The sequence below is a fragment of the Nymphalis io genome, chromosome 13, assembly GCF_905147045.1.
Source record: "Nymphalis io chromosome 13, ilAglIoxx1.1, whole genome shotgun sequence".
Classification (NCBI taxonomy): Eukaryota; Metazoa; Arthropoda; class Insecta; order Lepidoptera; family Nymphalidae; genus Nymphalis; species Nymphalis io.
In genome coordinates, this window is record NC_065900.1 from 7,006,474 (window position 1) to 7,030,430 (window position 23,957).

The window sequence follows — 23,957 nt, forward strand, 5'->3', positions numbered from 1 at the left end:
GGCAAAAACCAGTAAAAATATAAATCTTAAAAGCGTGATTTGAATTTATATTACGATAAATATAAATACGTAATGCTACAGTTTCCAGCTCATAGGTAAGCCGAATAGATAATACATCTCATCAATAGCCGGGTACCCCAGAGACGAATTCGATTATTGGATTGGTAGCACAAAATATGTATTATTATTATTTAACTGTGTTTAACTTTTACTTACTTTGCAATTGACATTCACCGCTTGTTCTATCGTTTATTCAGTTATGAGGTACCCGTACTGGATCCAGTATTTAATAAAGAACAATTCGATGACTCGGTGAAACGAATGTAGCTGAGCGTGCTTTAATTTCTAACGCGAAGTTCAAAAACAGATATAGACGAAAATTTACAATTAACAACCTGGACTTATATTAAGACCAGATATGTCGAAAACTATTTTACCACAAGATCCATTTGCCTCCATATTACTAAAAAAAATGTGTTTACACAAACGAGTTCCCATCATATAATATTATGTCATTTTAAACAAGGTAATATAAGGGAAATTTTCAATTAAACTTTGTTTAATCTGCTCCTGCATCCTGCGGATTAAAATTTATTGGCTTCTTATAAAATCATTTATTAAATAATTGATTTTAACGAAAAACAATTTGAAGTGATAATTAATAGAAGTCATAAGGTTGCGAAGCGATGATCCAAACTTTTAAAAGATATTTTAAATCCTTATTTTACAACTTTTAAACGTAAGGTCTTCTTTATTTTAATAAGATTAGTTGCAGAATGCCAATTAAGAAAAAGTTAAACTGAACGATCGAGTCGTTCAGTTTTACTACTAATAGAATCTTAATATTATTTAAACCTTTGAAGAAAACTTGGCATCATTATAATTGGATAACTCAAGGTATACTTTTCATTTATTTTCAATTTTATATTCGTCAATATTAAAACTTTTTTTTTGTAACTTTTCAAATTTAATAGCAATAATTTTAAAAGCAACTTTGCTTTTATTTTATTAAGAGCTTAATTAGACATCATATCAATAGGTTTAATAATTAAAGAAAAACTGTGATAAAATCAACCTACGGACTATCAAACAACTATAAATAACATTATGAACATTAATGTTAGTACAATATTTGCAACTAACACTTTTTAATTTAAACATATGATGGATAATAGTACTTTTTTTATAACAAGCGCTTCGCCCGCGGCTTCGCTCACTATATAGCTATAAATACCATAATTTATGCAAGCTCAAAAACTCAAAACCTAAAAGATAACCTTATAACTAATGCTAAAAATAAAAGATGGACTTCAAAATTCTAATATAATTTATTTTTAAATGAGGATAAAACTAAACAATTTAATCCAAACTTTATTAAATCCTACAACTAAGGTAACCTCAAAATTAAAAAGTAAAAATCTAGAATTTTCAAATCAAAAATATCAAAAAATCACAACCGACTTACTAATATAATAATGAAATTAATAAAAAAACTTCAAAACAATCAGACGAATCGACGAAAAAATATCGACAAAGCAAGTTTGAACGAAACGCGAATGTTAATATATAGCAAGAAGGTAACTCTGGAAAATGTAGATAACATGATTCAGAGATTGACGTGCTTAGCACATCGCCATCAAAAGAAGTACGTACCTACGTGAATTTTATATTTTTATAACTTTTGATAGACTCAACTGATTTTGATGAAATAAAGACTATACGGGATGTTGAAATACTTCTTATTTCAGATATTTCAATTTGTAATTTTTAGCTGTTTTTAAAAATTACAAATTGAAATAACCGAATTTAAAATTACCTCAGACAAACAGACAGTAGACATAAATAAAAAAAATAGTTGTTTGTCCAAATTATCTTTAAAAGAGACAGTTATTTTGAAATCATAGACATACACTTCAATTTTATTTGTATCGTATAAAAAAGGTCATCTTCATGTGAAATAAAGATTTCAAGCAATATTAATAACAATAATTATTATATTATAAAACTATTACCTAGTTTTATTTTACTAATTTTTACTATATACCTACTAGTTTGAGAACACATAAGTTTAATTTAAATATACTTCTTGTATACAGTAGGAAATAGTCTTCCATCGAAAAGACATCTTAAAAAATACCTTTATTACTACCACTATTCGTCAAATTATTTTCCCATTTGTTAAATATACACAATATATACCCAAGCGTGGATAACATCTATGTAATAATAATTTTATTACATATACATATATAAGATTGAGATATATTTATTTATGTCAATACTTAAGAAATATCCAATTTTGAAAATACAAAAACTAGTTCAGTTGTGCTTTGTAGGCTCAGATTATTTCATCGAAAACACGAAGTTTTAGAAGACACTCAGGATTGATCGGATCAAGATTACAAAGTCAATTAAATTTCGAAGGCCAATTAATAAGTAAACTAAAAGTAAAACGTCACTTCCTGTAATTAGGTATTGTTGAGATGCTTTCAATTGGGTAAAAATCAAAAGCTGACTAAATTCGATAGATCCTGATTACGATAGAATAAAAACAATAAAATTGTTAACTTTAATTTTAAAGCCGATTGTTAACTTATAATTGTACTAAAGTTATCACTATTATAAATATCTACATAAAAATCTATGAAAAAATACTAGAACGTTCGAAATAATTTCAAGTCATAATTAGTTTTCCTTTCTTGTCCATTGGGATGCTGCCCTTTGAGAAGCGGTAATGTTTTAAAATCTCGTTTAAAACTTTCGCTTTAAACTTCTTAGAGCATGATATATATGAAATGATGCAAAACTTAATTTATATATAGTTATTTGTATAGTTTATTTATTTATTTATCTAGTTTTTATATTTCTAACTGAACTAATGTATTGACGCAGTTTCGTTTGTATGAACAATGCATATGGAATGACAGTTTTTTAAACAACGCTTTCAGAATATTTTCATTATTAAATACTTTGTTCGTACAACTAGATTATAAGGTGACATGATACTGAATTTTAATACAATCTATTTCCGCTATCTCCGATTGATTAAATAAAATATATCTCATATTAATTTATTAAAATCTATTTATTTAAATTACAATGATAAAAGAATCTAAAACTCAGCGACTACACACATACAGAATTACTGTGTCAGTGGTCCATTCAAACGACACCGACAAACGCCTATATGAGCAATACAAATAGAGGTCACGATTCGAACCCACGACATTTAGTGTTACTCTTAGGATAATAATTGTACCAACCAGTCGCTATATCACCCAATCTTCAAAAAACATTATGAGAATTCGTCCATAAAACGAAAGTTCATAATGTTTTTGAGCCGTATTCAAAGCTGTTAAAGTTTTATTATATGTAAATATGTGATATATTATGTATTTATGTACATATCCTCACATAAGGTGACAGAGAAATGCTTACATGCGCGATAAAAATAAATCTAGTGAAAATAAAATCAATTTAACATATTGGAAAAACCATTGGAGATTTCACGTTACGCAAATATATATATAATAGTAATAAATACTACGTTTAAGTGGTAGGTATTTTATATTCCACTTAAAATGTTAAAAGGAAATCACAAAAGTATGCCGAAAATAATAATTAGTAATTAATGTTTTACAAAAGTATTTAAAATCCGCATAACACGATAACAAAAAAATGATATATTAAATGATTTATAATATTGGTTGGATCAATGTGTACCTAATGTTTATTTTTTAACGAGTGCATGAAACATTATGGAAGAGCGGATTCTCCTGACACAAGTATATAATAAACTACATACTAACTACTGGTGACTTAATAGTTTAGCCCCAATTTCCATGTACAGCTTGATAATATGTTACACTGAAAATATATATACGTATATTAAATATCTTACATTATAATGTGGCCTGCGGGAGGAATACGAAGATCTAGACGTGCTTAGACGTTATCATGTTTATCATTCGCTTATAAAAGTGCAATATTATTGCATTAAACTACGCTAGCAATAAGTATAAAATTTAAAAAAAGCTGTGCAGATATAAAAAATACTTGTATTTTTGTATTGTTTGTGTTGTAGATGTACTTAGGTCGTTTCTTGTTAAGTTAATTTATTTATTTTTTATTTATGTACCAACAGAGTATACAGAAAATTATATAAATGAAAAATGTGTACAAAGGGATAACTTATCTCTAACAAGAGATCTCTTCCAGAAACCCTGAATCTAGTGGAGATTATTTGTAATACATATTTAATATTAAATGTAACGCCATTTCTAGAAAATTAATATTATATATTATTTTCTAATTTTATATACGTTTAACCTAAAATTTTATAATATTTCTTAGACATTTAAAATTCTCTTTACATAAACTCTACTTGCACCATGATACTAAACAGATTACAGCCGTGTTTATGATTTATTGCACACCCCGGGCTCTCTTGAGCCAATTTCCTGTAAGTAATTTTATGACCCATATACCAGTATAATTCTCAAGTTTGTATAATAACTTTTTTAAAAATATTATTTGAAACAAAAATGTGATATAAGTATACTTCCTAGTAACTAAGTATTTTTTATTTATTATTATTAGCCTCAATCGTATTATTATAAAAGAAAAATTATAACATTCCAAGACTACACGCATCAAATTGCACGCATTGCATTAAAATGGATTTGTAACATTATATTACTAGTTCTAGTTCACGGACAAAATAGGTGCTTAATTTTAAAAATATTTTTATTTTTTATTTAAAATTAATTTCATATGAAAAAAACTAATCAATAACTTTTAATAATATATAATCTTTTAATAAACAAAGAAGTGCGCGTTATGAAAGTTCAATTGTTTGTTTTCTTAATTTATTATTTTTTGCTCTGGATAAAAAACAGGTGTGATTTGTTTCTACATAATTCAAAACTTGACTTATTTTAACAGTAAAATATATTATGTACAATTTTATATAAGCGGCTTAAAAATGATTACTGAATCAAAACATCGGTTTTATAAGAATAACCTATTTAATAATATTAGAAAACTGTAAAGCTTATTTGTGACTTAAAGTAACTTAATTAGAGTCAGGTTTATTAATTCATGAATTAAATTGCATGAGGTGGTATTTATATTTTGGGGAAATTTTAATTTTATTTATATTTTTCTACGATTAATAAAATCATAAATAGATGAAAAAAATTATTGCGAAGTGCTTATACTAAAATAATTCAATCATTTTTATAATATTTTTCTTTTGTTTCAGATAACAATGATCAAATTCACAGCTTGCCTTTTGGCAATATGCAATTTGGTATATGGACAATATTCAAATTTGCTTACGAATCCTGGTCAAACTTTCTTACAAGGCATTTCACCTTCAAATTATGGATTGAACAATCGAGGCGTATTTCCAGCCCAAAGACTCCCTGTCAATGGGCTTGGGTAAGTGTTTTTGAGGAAAACGCATATTATAATATAGTCATTATTAACATTATATTATAAATATCAAGTTTCACACATTCTTTTGATCTATTTGTGTTTCTCTTTCTAAAAAATAAAAGTTTCCTTTTAAAAAGTCGACTTGAAAAAAATGTAAATATGTAAATAGAAGCCTATTTTGCTTTTCTTCTATTTCAACTAATCGGAAAAATCACGATTCTCACTGTTTCCCATCAAATTGTGAAAAACAGCATTATGAATGTGTGAATTGTGTGAAATTAATTTTTGCATGAGAAATAAAATTACTATCGGTAAAACCTATTTATGCTCCCCTAAGTCACAGAGAAACTAGACTGCGCACTTGTCACTAAAATTGCTTAAGCTATCAAGTAGTACGCTTTAACTCCTCAAGGAAATGTTTATACAATGCGTAGATCAATGTCCGATTAATTGTATACTAATTTTTAGAAAATGCCAACGAATGAAACGGTAATTTAATATATTCGCTACAACAACCTAGACTTTATCATTGTCTTCAATCAGGCATTTTATCGTCGAGCGTAATAAGTCTATGTTTTTAACAAAGGTGTCGTGGGAAACCCGGAACGAAATTCCTTTCGCTATCATATGTTTTTATTTATTAAATAATAGGCCACAATTAAATAAATAAACAACGTTTGAGACTAATTAAATGAAAAATAAAATAATAGAAATTAATATATTTTTATTAAATAATTATTTGAATATTACAAATTGACTATAAAAGAAAAATAAAAATGATAACAATAAAAACAACGACAAAAAATCTTCTATTATTAGATAAATTACACTCATACTACAAAAATTGCCGTCTTTGATATACTTATTTCGGCCTATCTCTCATTCGTCGAGTGTCAATCTACCGTGCGATAAGGAACTTCGATCCGAGAACATTGATTATTATTAAAAAAACGTTTTGTTCGCTAATTATCCCTATTAAGATCTGCACATTTCTTTGTAATTAATATTTAGTTCCCTTTAGTTTTAAGTTGCATGAACTAAACTTTGCACCAATTCTGTTAACAGCTACCTACAAGCGCTGGATGTCGAAGAGCTTGCGAGAAAAGTCAACATAAGGTTATTTTTATTCCATTTTATCTAGAACACATTGAGATGATATTTGATGTAAAATTGTTCTAGGCTAAGCGTATTTTGAGTAATATAAGCATAGGTATATTCGGTTTAGTATTTCTAAAAGTAAAAACATATTTTGACAAATTTCAATCATTTTCTCATGTACCAGAATATAAACCAGAATTTCTGTCGCGTTATGGGATCGTCCATTAATCACTTGAGACTCGAAAGGGGGGAGAGGTTTGAAAAAAAAGGAATGAGGTATGAAAGGTAATGAGATATCACATGTATTTATTTTTCGTAGAACGCACAATGTCTAAACAGAAAATTAATCAGATTATACCTGTATTTAAAGATAATATTCTAAAATTTCAATATACTTTGTACTAAAAAAATACACGTGATTTTGGGTATGAGGTATTCTAAAACCTCACCACATATCACCATGGGGCGGATGGGGTTAAAAAGTTGCTAAAAAATATCACGTGATTAATAGACGACCCGTATGTTTTAAGAAGAAATATTTTTTACTCGAATGTCTTTAAATTTTATATGTTTTTTTTTTATTTTCGCCTGTAGCTATTTTATACAATAATAGTACCAAAATATTAATGAAATCATATGATATGAAATAAACGAATATTACTAATGAAAAAATGTGGTTGTTTAATGTTATAAAGATAAACATTGTTTAAATAATATATTCAAATCAACGACAATTAGAAATAACTTTACAAATCATTATCGCGTGGAATGGTGGCAAGAATGCTACTAACATTTCCCGTTACGGTATAATTTCTTTTTGGGCGAAAAATGAACCGGCCCTCCAGTGGAGACAATAATAATACTATATATATATATATAATATATATAAAGGTTTTCAGCTTTTATTTTCAAATAACTATTATATTTAAATAATTATTAATATAAATAATAATTAATAATATATCGCATAATTAATAATTAAAATGTAAATAGGTCAAGGGAAGATATGAAGAAAATTATTGATTTGCCGAGTTAGCTTAGATATAATTCTGTACATATTTTTAAAAGCACTTATTTGTAAATAATAATATGTGAACATACGTATGTAAATAAATACAGCTCAGTCAAGTACTGATAAAAATTCAAAACTCAAAAGCATTAAATTGCTGTGACTGGTGTTAATGAATTTTTACTTATTTTTTCATTTTAAGATTGTGCCCGTGAGGATGGTTGTGACAAATTTTGAAATTATAAAGAAGATCTATCCAATTTTAACTTATTTTACTAAACAAACATTAAATTCATTATGTTTAAATAAATATAGGCATTGTCATAATATCAATATTTTTGGATTATAATTGACATTCATTAATTTTGATTGTGTTTAATTTCACTGCAAGGTATGTAGCCTTAATAGCAAAATAAATAAATAGGAAATATTTAGAAATAGACTACTTGCCTTTGCATATTTAATTTTTAACGATTTTGAGACAACACTCTCATAAAAACAAATTACTACACATCATATTATTCTTTAAAATAACGCTACATTTTATTTGATATGTTATTTTTAATTGTTCAGTAATGCACAGAATTGACTAATCAGCTTAACGACAGTTTCAGCAACCCACCTCCACCTCTGGGCTCAGCACAGGATCCGGCCACACAAACTTGTGGTCTCATTCCGCCGTATTGCCTTCAATCCCGTTATCGGACTATAGACGGATCCTGCAATAACTTGCTAAAACCAGCGCTGGGAACGCCTCAAACACCTTATGGTCGATTAGTCCCATTTAAATACGGTGATGGTGAGTAAAATAATATACAAGACTTTCAATAAAGTTTGTACGATTTCCAGTATTATTTTTTTAAAATCATCCAGTCTCACTCACACACATAATTATTTGATGATTGCATGAAACTGCAAGAATATTTTGGTAAAAACAAGGCAAAGTTTTATTTAACGGCTACATTTATGTAAAGTAACGGCATGTAAGTGCTTCGCTGCTAGGCTAGCCTTTCCTTTTAAGGAGAATGTTCGCAGCTTATGCAGCACGTTTTCATACGACCAGCAGGTTTCAACACTGTTTTATTTGCCATTCACTCAACTTCACATGAAAATTCTGTGGTGTTTGCCCGCAATTGTCTATAATAGAAGATACAAAAAAGATGTTCTAATAAATATTTATAACAATAACACTGAAATTAACATATATAAATTTATATTTCATGTATTTCAACTTTGGTTATCTTTAATGTTAGAGTATTTTTCTAAAGGACGAAAAGGCATTATAAATCACAACAATACTCAAGATAGACATTGAAAGTTTCCTCATGTTGATTTATTTCATCGTAGAGTTGGAGACGAATTGTGAATTCAAATTAAACGACTGAAAACTTTAGAGACGTCTTTTAAATTTGCTCTCACTCTAAAAGCCCGTTTTCATTTACAGATGAGCTATAAAAACACATTAATTAATTACACGCACGAATCTTTTGTCTCGTTAATTAGTAGCGCTATTTCATAATATTGTAATTATATAAACATAAAACCATTAAAGGTCATAAATCATCGCGATATGATAAAGTTTTTTTTTTTTTTATTTATATTTGAACAGCATAATTCGTACAAAGCACTCGATTATCGGTTCCAATCAATCATACTCAATTCTGTTTCGATAATAAAGCATCGTACTTTTCGAATAAAAAATGTAACTTAACATTTATTTTTTTGTCTCTTGATACAAAGTTAAACCAAATTGTTTAATTTAGCAATATCAGTTATTTATTCAAAATGTTGTTTCAAATCTTTGAAATGAAATACTATAATTTATTTCTTGATCGAACACTAGTTGACCCGTGCCCACTTCGCTGGGCGATAAACATTTTTAATTGTGGTGAAATAATATGATTGTGGTTCGGTTAGTACTGAGTGCTATGATTTATTTCCTGACTGTCAAAAGTCGCGTTGGCCACTACATCCAACTACCACGAGAAAGTCTTTTCATTTTTCGGGTTAATATATAACCTATAAACTCACAAATAATGTGGCTTTTTGTTGGTAATTTTTTTTTAAATCGGTTCAGTAGATCCAGAGTTTACCCTATAACAACCTCACAAACTTTACCTCTTTATAATATTAGTATAGATGAAAAATGAACTGGTAATATTTTCCTGTTATTAGCTTTTATATTAATATTATTTTATATAATTTGTGACTTAATAAAGAATAAATAACGCTAATTGTAACATAGAAACTGCAATAACAGTTTGGCGACCTATATTATTTCGCTATGTATCTTGTAAATCCTTTATAAATACATGTATTTTTATTAAATAAATGAAATAAATATGAACATGCTATTATTACGAAATAATACAATGGAGAGATTAAATAAATTTTATGTTATTAAAATGGTATGAAATATTTTCTTGGTCCTTAGGAACCAAAATAGTTAAGGTCTTTTAAATATAACAATTAAAATGTCTTCATAAATACCTATCAATTCTAATTTCAATTTATTTTCAGGTGTAAGTTCTTTCCCTAGGTCTGTTTCTGGCAGGGATTTGCCCAACGCAAGAGTTATAAGTAATTTTCTTTTCCCTGATAAAAACCTAGTCGACCCGATCTGGAATTTAAATGCGCAACAGTGGGGCCAAATCATTACTCATGACATGTCACTGACCGCTGGTGTCGCTCAAAGTCGTAAGTATAAAGCTTCCGATATAAGAAGGTAACTTAAACTTAATATAGTTCATTCCGATATTCTGCCATTTAACTTATATGGATGATAGATGTTTTATAGTAGATATTATGTTTTGCAGTTCCTCTCGCCTTCATCCGTATATAATTTATTCTTTATATAGATTGCCTGCATCCTAAACCAGGTCCCAGGTCTCAGTTAAGTCGTGAGGAGGTAACAAATAGACAGAGACAGGGTTTCTTTAATAATAATCTGATAATGATTCAATTAAACATTTATTTAAATTTAGTTTTGCATTAATTTTTTCAATTATATTATTTAAAAAATGTGACCATCCATTAATCAACACACAATTTTAAGTTGTGAATAATATATTGATTATTCACTTGTGCTTTTCAAGTCATTATATATTGTTTATCCAATATATATATAGAGGTCATTATAATATTGTCTTTGATATATAACAGACGCTATTAAAAAATGCTTAACAGTTATGTAGTCTTGTAAGAAAATTCGTCGTCGTATCGTCGATCCGCTGTGTTTTGTCATAAGGAATTGTTTAAAAAGTTTGAAATTTTATTAATATAAGTTTTTATTTACAGACAAAGATACGGTAACATGCTGTGATGATAACGGTCAACTGTCACCAGACGCGGCTACAAATCCTCTTTGCGCACCCATCCTTTTCCCACTAAATGATCCGGTTCACCAGCAAGGCGACCAATGTATAAACTTCGTCAGAACCGGTACGACCAGGGACAGGGGATGCACGCCACGTAATGCTCCCGCTCAACCGGTAATATTATTACACTTATTAACTGGCATAAAGTAACCGTAAGGAAATATTCCACTGCTTGGCAAAGGCCTGTTCTCTTCTCAGCAAGAAGATTTGAAGCTTATTTCAACACTCTGTTCTAATGCGGTTGGTCACACTTCGACATATGCAGGTTTCTTTACGTTTTACAAGATAACATAATGAGGACATAAAAATTCAGTGATGTTCGCCCGAATTTGAACCGGTGTCCTTAGATTCAAATGTTCCATATACGAAGCCATCGTGGTGATTATTAAACACATATGTGTAATGTAAAGAAATATTTGTACTTAATCATAGTTTTGTTTCTCGGCTATTATCTGAATTTGAATTTTTCCGTAATTAAGTGTTTTATTAAACTATAGTTTTATTCCAAAAACGATATAGGAAAATATTTGGTCTTTAATAATTTATGCAAAATAATTGTAAGCAACTTGTGTTGACTTGCTGAAAATACCTTTTAATTAAACTCTATTTTAATGCTCGATTATAATAATGAAAACAGCCACTAGATAATAACACAGAAAAGTATTATAAATAATAAACTTTTTAAATCATACGGAACTTATTTTAGTTGCATTATGTTAAATCCTTGAACTAAATAATATATCTATTATTTATATTAAAAATTTGCAAGGACTTTTACGGATACGAAATATAACATACCTACATATTGCAGAACTACTGTTTTGTCAGTTATCAATAAATAAGAACTAACCCTTTTTTATTTAAAGCAGTAACATTGTTCAATAAGCTTATAATAAAACATGTGTTACAATTTATGATCTGTAAAACTTTAACTAGCCAAGAATACAATATTACTTATATTGTATTCTTGGCTTGGCTCCTTCTAACAAATTATTGTATTATTTGTTTTATAAATAAAAAACATGTTTAATTTTTTTATAGCTCTCAACAGTAACTGCGTATATGGATGCTTCTTTCTGTTATGGAAGTAGTGAAGGTCAGGCTAGACCAATACGAGCTTTCGTCGGAGGCCGCTTGAGGACAATTCTGAGAGGAGGACGGGAATGGCCGCCTCAAGATCCTAATGTTACCCTTACTTGTGAATCCGCACAATCACCTAATGAACCCTGTTATTTAGCTGGTAAGGATATTTAGTCGACGCAGTTTTATTTCAGTAAAATAAAGGTCTTTGTTTTTTTTTGTGGATAAAGAAATAATAAATTTCTAGTGCACGTCCATATAATTAAAACTTTAATTTCATTGTGAAATCGAGAAAAAAATAACATATATCGACTTTATACAGGTGACATTAGAGTGAATCAAAATCCTCAACTAACAATTCTTCAAATAATCGTTCTCCGAGAACACAATAGGATAGCGGGTATTCTATCAGCCATAAACCCTCACTGGGATGACGAGACGTTGTATCAAGAAGCACGTCGTATTGTTATAGCTGAACTACAATATATCAATTATTATGAGTATTTGCCAATTTTCCTTGGTAAGTTTCATTTTGCCTTTTTACCTATATTTAAATACGTTTGCAATCTAATTAAATGGCCCACTGTTTGTTAAAGCCTCTCCTTTTGAAGTGAATGTTTGGTTAAGCTTGTTCCATCACGCTGCTGCGATACGAATTTGTTCCGAATGACATGACATGAAATATTATAATAAACAAAAATTAAGCACTTAAAAATTCAAAGGTGTTATAGCCTCGGTTTGAACTGGGAAACATAGGAGATTCACGTGTTTGCAATCGATTAATGCATAATTTAAGCAACATAAATATGAGCATACAGTTTCGTAAGTTAAAACTTGTTAGCATAACAAAAGTTTGTTCATTTAAAAAAAATAACTCCAGTTTCGTTAATATTTTACATGCACCCGCATAAGTACCCAAAGAAATAGAACACCAAAGAGTGCACTGTACACCGAGAAGGAAACGTGACGGTACATAACCTAAACACAAATTATTTAAGATGCATACAAATTAAACTTTTTTTACTGACGTGGCATTATATGTATAAATATGTATAATATAATCTTTATAAGTATATAGAGTAATGTTTATATATTCAATTATACCTACGCCTAGCAGAGTATTCGGGTATAAAGTAAGCTCTAATTAATGTCTACAGTATTTGCTTTCAAATATTGAATCCTTTATATGTGTACATAAACATATACGGTTTGTGATTGTAATTAAAAGTAAATGGTATAAATTACTTTAATCAAAGCTAGACTTTGTGCGAAAGCCTCAAAAGCATTAAATCAAACCTTACTCATCATGCACTGTTGCTCCGTTTTACAGTAGTTTTGTACTTTACACACGAACACAAACACAAAGTAAAAAGAGCAATTAGTAGGCCTGATGGTAAATGGTCATCACCGCCCATAGACATTAGCAATGTAATAATGGTTAATATTTCATGGTAATGGTATAATATGTGATGAGAGAGCTGTACCCACTTAGACGGGCTTGTACAAAGCCCAACCACCAAGCAAATATAAAACAACTGAGTAAATTTGTAAAAGAGCAGGTAAACATGATGCTCATGTAAAATGGATTCTGAGTATTGAAATGCGAATTAATTAAATAAAGCGCACTATGTTTAAATGTATGTATCGAAAAATAACTTTATTGAAATGAAACAAAATATATGTTTTATAGGTTTCGAAAATATGGTAAAGAATAAACTTATTTACCCGGGCGCTCGCGGATATGTGAATGATTACAATCCGAAAGTCGATCCGTCTGTTTTGGACGAGCACGCTACAGCCGCCTTTAGACACTTCCACACATTGATCAGAGGTTATTTAAAGTAAGTGTAATTTATTTGTGGATTTACAAGCCTTTAGTTATATTTTCTAGCTATTTACTTTAAATTTAGATATATTTGTGTGCACTGTGCTATTCTGTAAGAACATCATATTTCACTGCAAAGTCATCATAGCATTTTGATTGTTTTATATTGATAGGTAAAATATTACACAATTCTATCGACTGATTAATGAAGGATTGTTCTGAATTATAATTTTATTTTCATAATTTAACCAATGTTACTAAATATATTTTCGAGTTTTGGTAGGTACTTTTATATATTTTATACATCCCTCGATGTATTCTTATTTTAAATATGTAAATGTTTGAAAAATTTTATTTCAAAAAATATGAATTTGAAAGTTACTAACATAAAAACTTGTGGTGTATACTGATATGACCTAAAATTTTGAAGTCCGCAGAGACGTAGATCACGAATGCTTTGAAAGTAAAGTTAGTTCTGGACTTCTGAGGTCAGACGATGTTTTATGCACGAGTACATCATTTGAAATAATCTTGTTATCTTGTAAAGATTTTATTATCATAAGTTTCATAAATATTGCTTTAATGCTCTTGAGATATGTACAAGTATTTCAAATATTAAAAGCATCAATACAACATATCTATTAAATTCCAAATAATTTCATGAATTGTAAAAAGGTATAATGTTTTATTTAGTACCATAAAATATTTATATAGCAACCCATTCCATTATGCATACAGAAAATATATACAGTACATTAAAATCAACACTTGTAAGATAAATTAACTTTCGTTAATTAAGTCCCGTGGAAAATTGTAGTATTATTGTAATACTTACTAATATTAAATAATCTTTGATATTATTGTAATTATCTTATTATAACTTTTTAAAGACTTGATATTTATTGATTATATTGTTGCAGATTAGTAACAGAGAACAGACACTTATCAGGTATCGTTCGTCTAAGTGATTGGTTTAATCGCCCGCTACTTATTGAACTCGAAAATGCTTTCGATGACCTAACAAGAGGGCTCACCTATCAAGCGCAAGGCTTTAGTGATCAATTTTGGGATAGCGAGATCACTCAGTATTTGTTCAAGTAAGTTTTTTATTTGTCATTCATGTAATATCAATTAGTATGCTACTTAAAAACGTTTAATGTTTAAAGCAAATTACGGTTTTGTATGATTAAAGGAGCACACATGTTGTATAAAATAAATAATGTAAAGTTATAAGCCGAGATGGCCCATTGGATAGAAAAATTGAATCTGAACTGATGATTACGGATTCAAATCCAGGCATGTCTGAGTTTTCATTTGTTGAATTTGTTTGTAAATTTAAACTCAACTCTTAAAGAACATCTTCGTGTGTAAATCGATACGTAAATGAAGAAATTATAACTCGTGTGTCTACCAACCAGGCACGGATAAGCGTGGTGAAATAAGCATTTGTAATGTAACATAACGTATCATTTTGTAAAGTTTGTAGGCCCATAGGTTTAGTAAATAATTTCATAAACGATAATACCTATAATTACTTCAATACATCAAAATACTGAACAAGGATTTTTTAAAAATATGTAAGTCTTATGCGTTGTTAGGAATATCACAAATATATTTTTTTACCTTCTTGGTCGAGTAATGTACGAGCTTCAAATTACGGGATCCTGAACATAAAACTCGGATCGCGCAATTCAGACGTTCACTTTTTCTGCCAATACTTTCTCATATGAAACTGATAGTACCACATTGTCACGATAGTCTAAATTCGGCCTGAAGGAAAATTTTAATCGGTTCTTACTAATAACAAGATGATTATTTTTGGGTACATCCATGAATATAAAATATTTTAAATAGCAACAGTAACATACCTAACCAATTGCATCACACATTATTTTATTTTTTTTAAATTAAATCAATTTAATATTTGGTAGCCTTCGCATTAAGTATAATCGGATATATTTCTTAAAATTATCAATATTAAAATTGGCTAATCTGACAGATTCGCTTATTAACTATGCTGCTTGTATTAAAATACACTGAGTGAGGTAGGTAGATTTGTAATAAAAAATTATAATTATGTTTTGTTTTATCACAAAACTAAAAGTGAATGCACTTTTTCGAATTTAAATATGATTTCTTCGCTAATTAATACTTTATTAGTACGTATTGAATTTATTAAGTATATGTCGAAAAGTGTAATTGTACTTTTTACGTTGATATTTATCCGAAGCGTGAATGTTCAGCAATTCGAATAAAAAATGTTGAACGTAATAGCTGGATCAAGTCTTTCTCCAGCATAAGCAGAAGACGTGATCCACGTTTCTTATTGAATGTTTTACAATACAAGAGTCATTCGCTTTCAATTTGTAATATAAATCATAAAATCTTTTGTTGCGTGTATCCGTTTTTCTAAGTGATATATGAATTTGTTACTTAATATGTAATAAATTATATTGAAAATTGGGCAATCGACTATTAATTACCCCATTGCGATATTAAAATAATACTTTTTTCAAAAGGTACTTTTGTTTTTAATTTTGATATTTATTATAGAAAAACAATTTTATTTAAATGCCAATATTTTCCATCCGCGCAGGTCTTAGATAATGTTTAGGAAATGATAATTCTCTACCCCTAATAATGTCAATGCAATAAATCATGATGATCAGTTCAGTAGCATAGACGGGGAAATTGTATAAAAAACCACTGACATTTATAATACAAGTTAGGGATTCACATCAAAGGGGGCAGAAATAAATACATATATAACTTATCACTGATCTCAGAAAGACTATATATTTTCTTTTTATAAATATAATTGTTGCAATATGTACATTTGTTTTAATTTTAATAACAGGCTAACAAAAACTATTACTAAAAATCTTGTATATTTTTTACAGACGTAATAACACCTTAGGAGGAGACCTTCGAGCGATTGATATCCAACGCGGTCGCGACCACGGTCTTGGAAGTTACGTAAGCACGCGAGCAGCCTGTGGCCTACCCGTACCTCATACCTTCCATGAGATGTTAGACTTTATTTCTGAAGAGGTAAGCTATTTATTGATATAATTCTTCTTGCAACGATCCCACGTGATCATAATTTTGGCAGTAGCTATTTTTAATTTATATAGGTTCCTATTTAAAGCTTTAATGTATAAATTACGGTTCTAGAGTATAAAAAAATTATTATGTCGTTGTCTTGGAACTTTTTTTTAATAATTAATTTTAGCAATTCAGAATATCAAATGGGCCACCTAATGTTAAATCATCATCTTCGTCTATCCGGTGTTAGCGCTGCTATTGCGTCGCGTACGACGAATTCTAATATATGGCCCATGCACACAGGCGCACCAGCTAACTCACCTTTTAAATTGGATCACAGTAATACAAAGTATTGAAATTTTGCTTTGGAGCATTTTGGTGACTGTATGATACCCACCCAAAAGGCTCTACACAAATGTTTATTTACAGAGCAGAACGTAAAACAGAAAAATCGTTATAGCAATATAATTAGCGTATTCTTTTTATATTATCTGTCACGTTGCTTTATGGAAAAATATAAAGAACCACTTCAGGACCTACCTTAATACAATGTTAAATCCTTAAAATCGGTCTAGCAGATTTCTAGTAAACGTAATGAAAAAAGTTATACGTTTTAATAATGATTATTCCTTTAATAATAATATTCTAATGTCCAAAGGAATAAAAATTCCTTGAGTAAAGCGTTATAAGCGACGAAAATACAAAAGATTACATTTTCTCCCATTCTCGGGTGTTATGGCCCATCAGAAATGTAAAGAATTTCCAGTAGCTAAATCAAATCACTTCAAAGCTATTAAATTACAATCTCAAAGTACAGGATGAAACTGAATTTACTGGGAAAGATTCACATTTATACTTTCTTTTGTGATAAAACTAGATGGTCTAGCAATACACATTTTATTTCGCGATTTTCAAATCTGCTTATTGTACCGTAGAAATGCATTTAGATTATATACCTTAACTACAATGTGAGTTTTATTATATTCCTTTGAGGTTCTGAGAATGTGTCAATGACTAAATCTTTACGGATGAATGATGCCTTTAAATGATTTATTAGAAAAGCCGAAAAAATAAACAATATATAAAAGTTTAAAACGCTAGAATGAATCACGTATTTTTCGATAAAAAATATTTCCATATTCGATAGTTTTACAAAACCCTGAAATGTCATTTTTTACTACGTGTGACTTTATATAATTTTCATCCAGCAATTCTGTTGCAAAGGATTTTTTTTTTTTAAATAACCGGGGATGTATACGACGTATCTTACATTTTGTAATACAAACAAACGTTTTACCTGTAAAAGCGCTTGTCATGTTGTAGCTATTTTAATGCAATGGGGAAATTAAATATTATGTTGTGATAAAATAATATGTCAAATTAATAATTAGATATTGGAAAATAAAGGTTTCACTACCTCTTAATTAAATTTATTATCAATACATACATAAGTGGACATAATATAATATACTAACTACCCATCCCGGCTTAGCACGTATAGAATAAGGGTATATAGAATGTTTATACCGACGGACAAACATACATAAAATTCAATCTTGTTTTTATGGTGTCCTTTGCTGGTGTACGCAGAATAGCTCACTAAGCTTTCGTCACAATCAGATGAGTAGATAGCAACGCATGAAGTACAAACATATTCATATTTCTTATTAATAAAAATATGTGGATGCTTTTTTCACAAGCAGGTTTTCTCTTTCAAAATATTTCAGAACCAGCAGTAATCACTCGAGAAATGGTGAACACTTTTAGACCTTTTTTTTTTAAAGAATATTAGCGACGCCCAATTTTTTTAAAATGAATTTCTAATTAGCCTTTTTAACCCACGAGTGAATCGTAAAATTTGTGTTAGGAGTGCGAACGACAAAGCCCAAGTGGTTCTAACCTGCTATTTTTATATAGCTACGTGGCCCGTAAACCCTTGAGCAATTGACGCAGATATGTCGTAGTCAATGTTGTACATTTCATTTTTGTATTCAGTTTGTAAAATTTTAGAAACGAATTTCGAATAAATTCTATATAATCAGCTGTACTTTGTTACTTGAAAAAGACAAAAAAATATTTTTAGTTTAAATGTAATTCTTTAAATGCTTTTGGAATTAGTCTATAATAGTTATATAATGACTTGATCAAGTCATAATGGAGGTGGACCGACAACTTAGAACGAGTCGCGGGAAGCAGTTGGATGCGGGCAGCACAAGACCGGCCAACGTGGAAATCCTTGGGGGAGGCCTTTGTCCAGCAGTGGACGTCTTTCGGCTGATATGATGATGATGATGATGATAGTTATATAATGATATTTTACAAGGTGGTAGAGCTTTGTACAAACCCGTCTGGATAGGTACCACCCACTCATCAGATATTATACCGCTGAACAGCAATACTTGGTATTGTTGCGTTCTAATTTAAAGGGTGAGTGAGCCAGTGTGACTACAGCCACAAGGGACATAACAGCTTCGTTCCAAAGGTTGCAGGCACATTGGCAGTGGTAACCACTTAACATCAGAAAACCCATTTGTCCGTTTGCCTACCTAAAACATAAATAAATATTAATTTTGTATAAGTTTATTGTAATTATTAGTATGTACAAATTTGTCTAGTATCACCTACCCAAATTCTATATTAAAATCACGGAATGAATCCCAACGGTATATCATGTTATGTAAAAATCACTTATATCGGCGATACAGACGAAGACTAATGACGAAAAAAGAAAATAACTGGTCAACCATTAGCGACACTGAAAGCCTTCTTTATAGAGCCATTTCAAACATAATAAGTCGATAAAAGTCATTAATTTTGTATTTATTTCTTATTTTAGACTCAAATTTTAATATAATAAATGTAAATACATACATGACACTTCTCTTAACAATTTATTATATATTAAAATTATTAACCATTACTCAATAACAAATAACGAAATTAAAACTTTCCATCATATTTTGTGTTACAGTGAAAACTGTAAATTGTTTTTTAAACTACGTTAAAAATAAATATATCAGAAATTGGTTGGTCCCATTGTATATACACTATTTAAAAATTTCACAATCGCAAACATTTATCCAAAAAAAGTTTAAACAGCACAGTATGTATGACGGAATGATGCGAAATACGGCCTTTCTGAGTTGCATTTTACGATATACTAGAACATGAAATTCGCGCTTGAACAACTGCCAAACGCAACAACTTATATAATCATATTATATATTAAAACGTCAGATGTCAAATGTTTCATATTAATTTTTACAATTATACTTTATCTTTACAGAACGTCGAAATACTTAGAGCTGTTTACGAATATCCTGAAGACGTGGACTTGGTTGTCGCTGGATCACTGGAGAAAAACGTACCTGGCGCGCAAACTGGCCCGACGTTCCTTTGCATCCTCACCGAGCAGTTCTATCGTACGCGGGTCGGTGACCGATACTTCTTTGAGAATGGCGATCCAAGTGTAGCATTTACAAAAAGTAAGCTATCCTGTAGTATTAGTTCACCTAATAATAGATACTAATATATACTGCTTCTAGGGCTTTGTGCAAGCTCGTTTGGTGGTGAAAGATGAGTGAGTCAGTGTAATTACAGGCACAAGAGACATAACATCTTAGTTCCCAAGGTCGGTGGCGATATAAGCGATGACCACTCACCATCTGGTGGCCCCTATGCTCGTCCACCTACTTATTCTATAGAATAATTGGTTGAAATGTCTTTGATAAATTACAAATTTGTCTAGTATCACCTATCTAAATTCTATATTAAGCCTTCCTTATAGTCATTTCAAACATAATAAGCCGAACAATTAATACTAAAACAAAGTACTAACATTGCTTTCTAAATTTATACGTTTTAATATTAAGCGTAAATAATATACATATATATATATATATATATATAAATGCTTTAAGACGTAATAGTGCAGGTTATAGCGTAAAAGTTTAGTTTTATACTAAAGCAAATTGAATTTTAATAACATTTTCATCCAACTAACTGGGAATATTCCTTAAAGTGACACTGTCTGGTTATATTAAATTCTTGCTTCATTTTTCTATTACGCTTCAACTATTCTATTAAGAAATATATTTTTATATTTATTAAAAAAACATTGCATTTTATATTACAAATTTGACTTCAGTTAAGGTAGTAAACATAACAAACAATTTGAAAAATTAAAATACCTATAATTTAAAAAGTACAACAAATTTAAATATTTTCTATACTATCCTATCCACAGGTCAGCTCAAATCCATTCGTAAGGGGTCGTCAATGGCTCGTATATTATGTGACAATAGCGACAATATCAGACACATGCAACCGAAAGCCTTCCAGCAAATATCGTCCGGGTAAGTTTCATTATTCACTGAACTATGAAATACGTTCATACGTTAAAATCTGAAATGAGTTTTCTAAAATACACGCTTAAAAGATAAAATGCTTTAATATACGTACCATAGATTTGTAGTTTGTCGGATAAGTTACGTGAAATTGGAAAAATCTTGAACCTCCTCGCTTTATAGTCGGAACAAGGGAACCGAAAATCTATTTCCAACCTTCAGTCGTTATAACTTCGATCTCAGTAACTTTGAGTAGCTCAGCCGTAAGGAATAGTTGGGATGAATTGCAATTTCTTATGATGGAACCAGCATTTATAGGGCCAGATTTCTATCAAATTATTACTTAGCTTAGGTTTTTAGATTAGCAATTCTATAAAAAAGGGTAAAATTTCATAATCGTAATCGACACTGTTAGTCTAAAAAGTAAAGCTATTCTAATAAATTCGCTAAATATCTATGAAGAGTACGATTACCATTTATTATTAAAAAATTAATTGATCACAGACTCCTTAATTACAAAATTCTATTTAAATTTTGTACTTGTTGTACTTGTTTTGTACTTTGTAAACTCAAAACATTAAGCAAATATATTTTAATAATAATCGTATTATATTTTAAAGTTATAAAATATGTTTCAAATTGAGAAATTTTAAAGATAATGTTAGAACTTATTCACGTTACGTTAAGTAATTGATATTTTAAGCAATTTCGGGATTCCTGTGATTAGCATATTAATGCCTTCATCCCTACCTAACTTGTTTACATGGACAATAACTTATTATACAATTCTGTTTATGTTTCGCAACTAAATAATGTTAATTGTTTGGTATATTGCATAACTTTATTTAATAACTTAAATCATCATGTGTTATATATATATATATTATTACAAGCTGTTATTATCTAGACCTATTAGACACCACGACTATTTGATGTACTGTGCAATAATATAAACTTATTTTTTTCAAATGATAGTAATCATTATAATCATGGTTATTCAAATATATTAGGGCTATATACTATACTGTATCCGTGGGTTTGCCTGCGTGAAATTCAGTTAGTGACTAACTAGCGGTTTGGAAGCACCTTTTCTTCTGGCTTGCTTTACAGTACCATTATTTCAAGCCGAAATCTTATTATTACGGTAATAATATGTTACTTCTGGATAAAGTAGCTTTCTAGTAACAGCCTGTAAATGTCCCATTGCTGGGCTAAGGTCTTCTCTCCCTTTTTGAGGAGAAGATTTGGAGCTTATTCCACCACGCTGCTCCAATGTGGGGTGGTGGAATACACATGTGGCAGAATTTCGATGAAATTATACACATGCAGGTTTCCTCACAATGTTTTCCTTCACCGAAAAGCACGAGATGAAGATGATGAGTAGCTTTCTGTATGAAGTTAATAAATAGATAAAAAGTAAAAATGGATACAATTTTTAAATCAACTTTTGTTTTTTTTACAGAAACATGCCAGTGCCTTGTGACAAATTGCCCGCCATCGATCTCAGTCTGTGGCAAGATTTTAAATTTCAATAATCTGTTATAACCTTATTTTTAAAAATTTACTAATTTAATTCATAAAAAGTTACCACGTGTTGTATAAAATAATAATATATTAATGTATAAAAATATAATATAATCGTATAAATGTTGTAAAAATGAAATTGAACGGGTGAGAAAGAGAAATGTATATATAATTGTCTCGAAAAAGAAATTATTTAATTTTTTATTATTGTAAATAATAAAAGTAGCCTCACAATAAAAGATTTAACCAAATTAATGCTTAAAATCTAAATTATGATAAAATTTAATTTTTTCCAACTATTTGTATAATTTTAAAAAGAAACTATAGATTTCTTTTGTTAATGAACTTGTATTAAAAAATGATCTATAGTCCCTAAACCACTTTTTCTGTAAAACTTAAAACCGTTTTATTTTTTTTTTCAAATTCAATATTAAATTTATTATTTTATGTTCATAATATAATTCTTATTCGGGCATATGCTTTTAAGGAACCTATAAAATGTCATAAAGGCTTTGATGTCATTATTCAATATGAAATATTTTACAAGTACAAAATCATCAACTAGTTGATAAACTATAAAAAAACTAGTTTAAAATCGTTAATAGATATATAAATTTAACACAAATATTCGATTTTCTAATAGTTTTATATTCTCCTATGTGCAATATGTAATAACATTATTGTTAACCAACTTAACTTTTTAAATTTATCATATAATCGTCCCACGTTCCGTCTGTTTGTATGATTGCAATTATAAATTATTTGTCTTGTAATTAAACATAATGCTAATGCAATATTAATTCTACTTATTATTACTATTACTGGATTCGTGTAATTATTTTAAATATAACCTTGTAAATAAATGTGTTATGAAACAAAAGGTCGGTGTTTTACTCTTAGATTTATTATGTAATTATTTTTTTATATCTTTACGTAATATAGGTACCAAGCTTTTGCTGATGGAATTTTTTTTTAAAGAACGGCACGGAAATTCCCTTTTTTTTTAAATATTTCTATTTACCCCTCCAATTAACCATACAGCCTTATGTTAGGATTTAGGACGACAATAGCCCAGGGGTCAGGATTGAACCTGCCACTTTTATATCTCTTGGCGGCCCATAAGCCATTGCGGTTTTGACGCTTACAATATAATTATGTGATGTGGTTCGGATCGATTGCAGCTATGGCAACTGCGAAGGACATAATATTATAAT

At 29.3% G+C, this 23,957-nt stretch overlaps 1 protein-coding gene across 6 annotated transcripts in view; it reads left to right on the plus strand.

Annotated features, from left to right (window-relative positions):
- The window catches only part of LOC126772799 (peroxidase), a 54,848-nt gene extending 31,384 nt beyond the window's left edge, over positions 1 to 23,464 (plus strand). For 3 of the 6 annotated variants that reach the window (XM_050493382.1, XM_050493381.1, XM_050493384.1), the window contains exons 2-14: positions 5,264 to 5,442; positions 6,505 to 6,555; positions 8,155 to 8,345; positions 10,067 to 10,243; positions 10,844 to 11,037; positions 11,965 to 12,163; positions 12,326 to 12,523; positions 13,694 to 13,844; positions 14,749 to 14,925; positions 16,729 to 16,879; positions 20,160 to 20,358; positions 21,120 to 21,228; positions 22,682 to 23,464. In XM_050493382.1, coding sequence (XP_050349339.1) covers positions 5,264 to 5,442; positions 6,505 to 6,555; positions 8,155 to 8,345; positions 10,067 to 10,243; positions 10,844 to 11,037; positions 11,965 to 12,163; positions 12,326 to 12,523; positions 13,694 to 13,844; positions 14,749 to 14,925; positions 16,729 to 16,879; positions 20,160 to 20,358; positions 21,120 to 21,228; positions 22,682 to 22,754 — 2,049 coding nt within the window. In that variant the 3' untranslated portion in view covers positions 22,755 to 23,464. The remainder of the gene's footprint in view (positions 1 to 5,263; positions 5,443 to 6,504; positions 6,556 to 8,154; positions 8,346 to 10,066; positions 10,244 to 10,843; positions 11,038 to 11,964; positions 12,164 to 12,325; positions 12,524 to 13,693; positions 13,845 to 14,748; positions 14,926 to 16,728; positions 16,880 to 20,159; positions 20,359 to 21,119; positions 21,229 to 22,681) is intronic. The other 3 variants (XM_050493383.1, XM_050493386.1, XM_050493385.1) reach the window with 3 other exon arrangements.
- Positions 23,465 to 23,957: the final 493 nt, after the last annotated feature.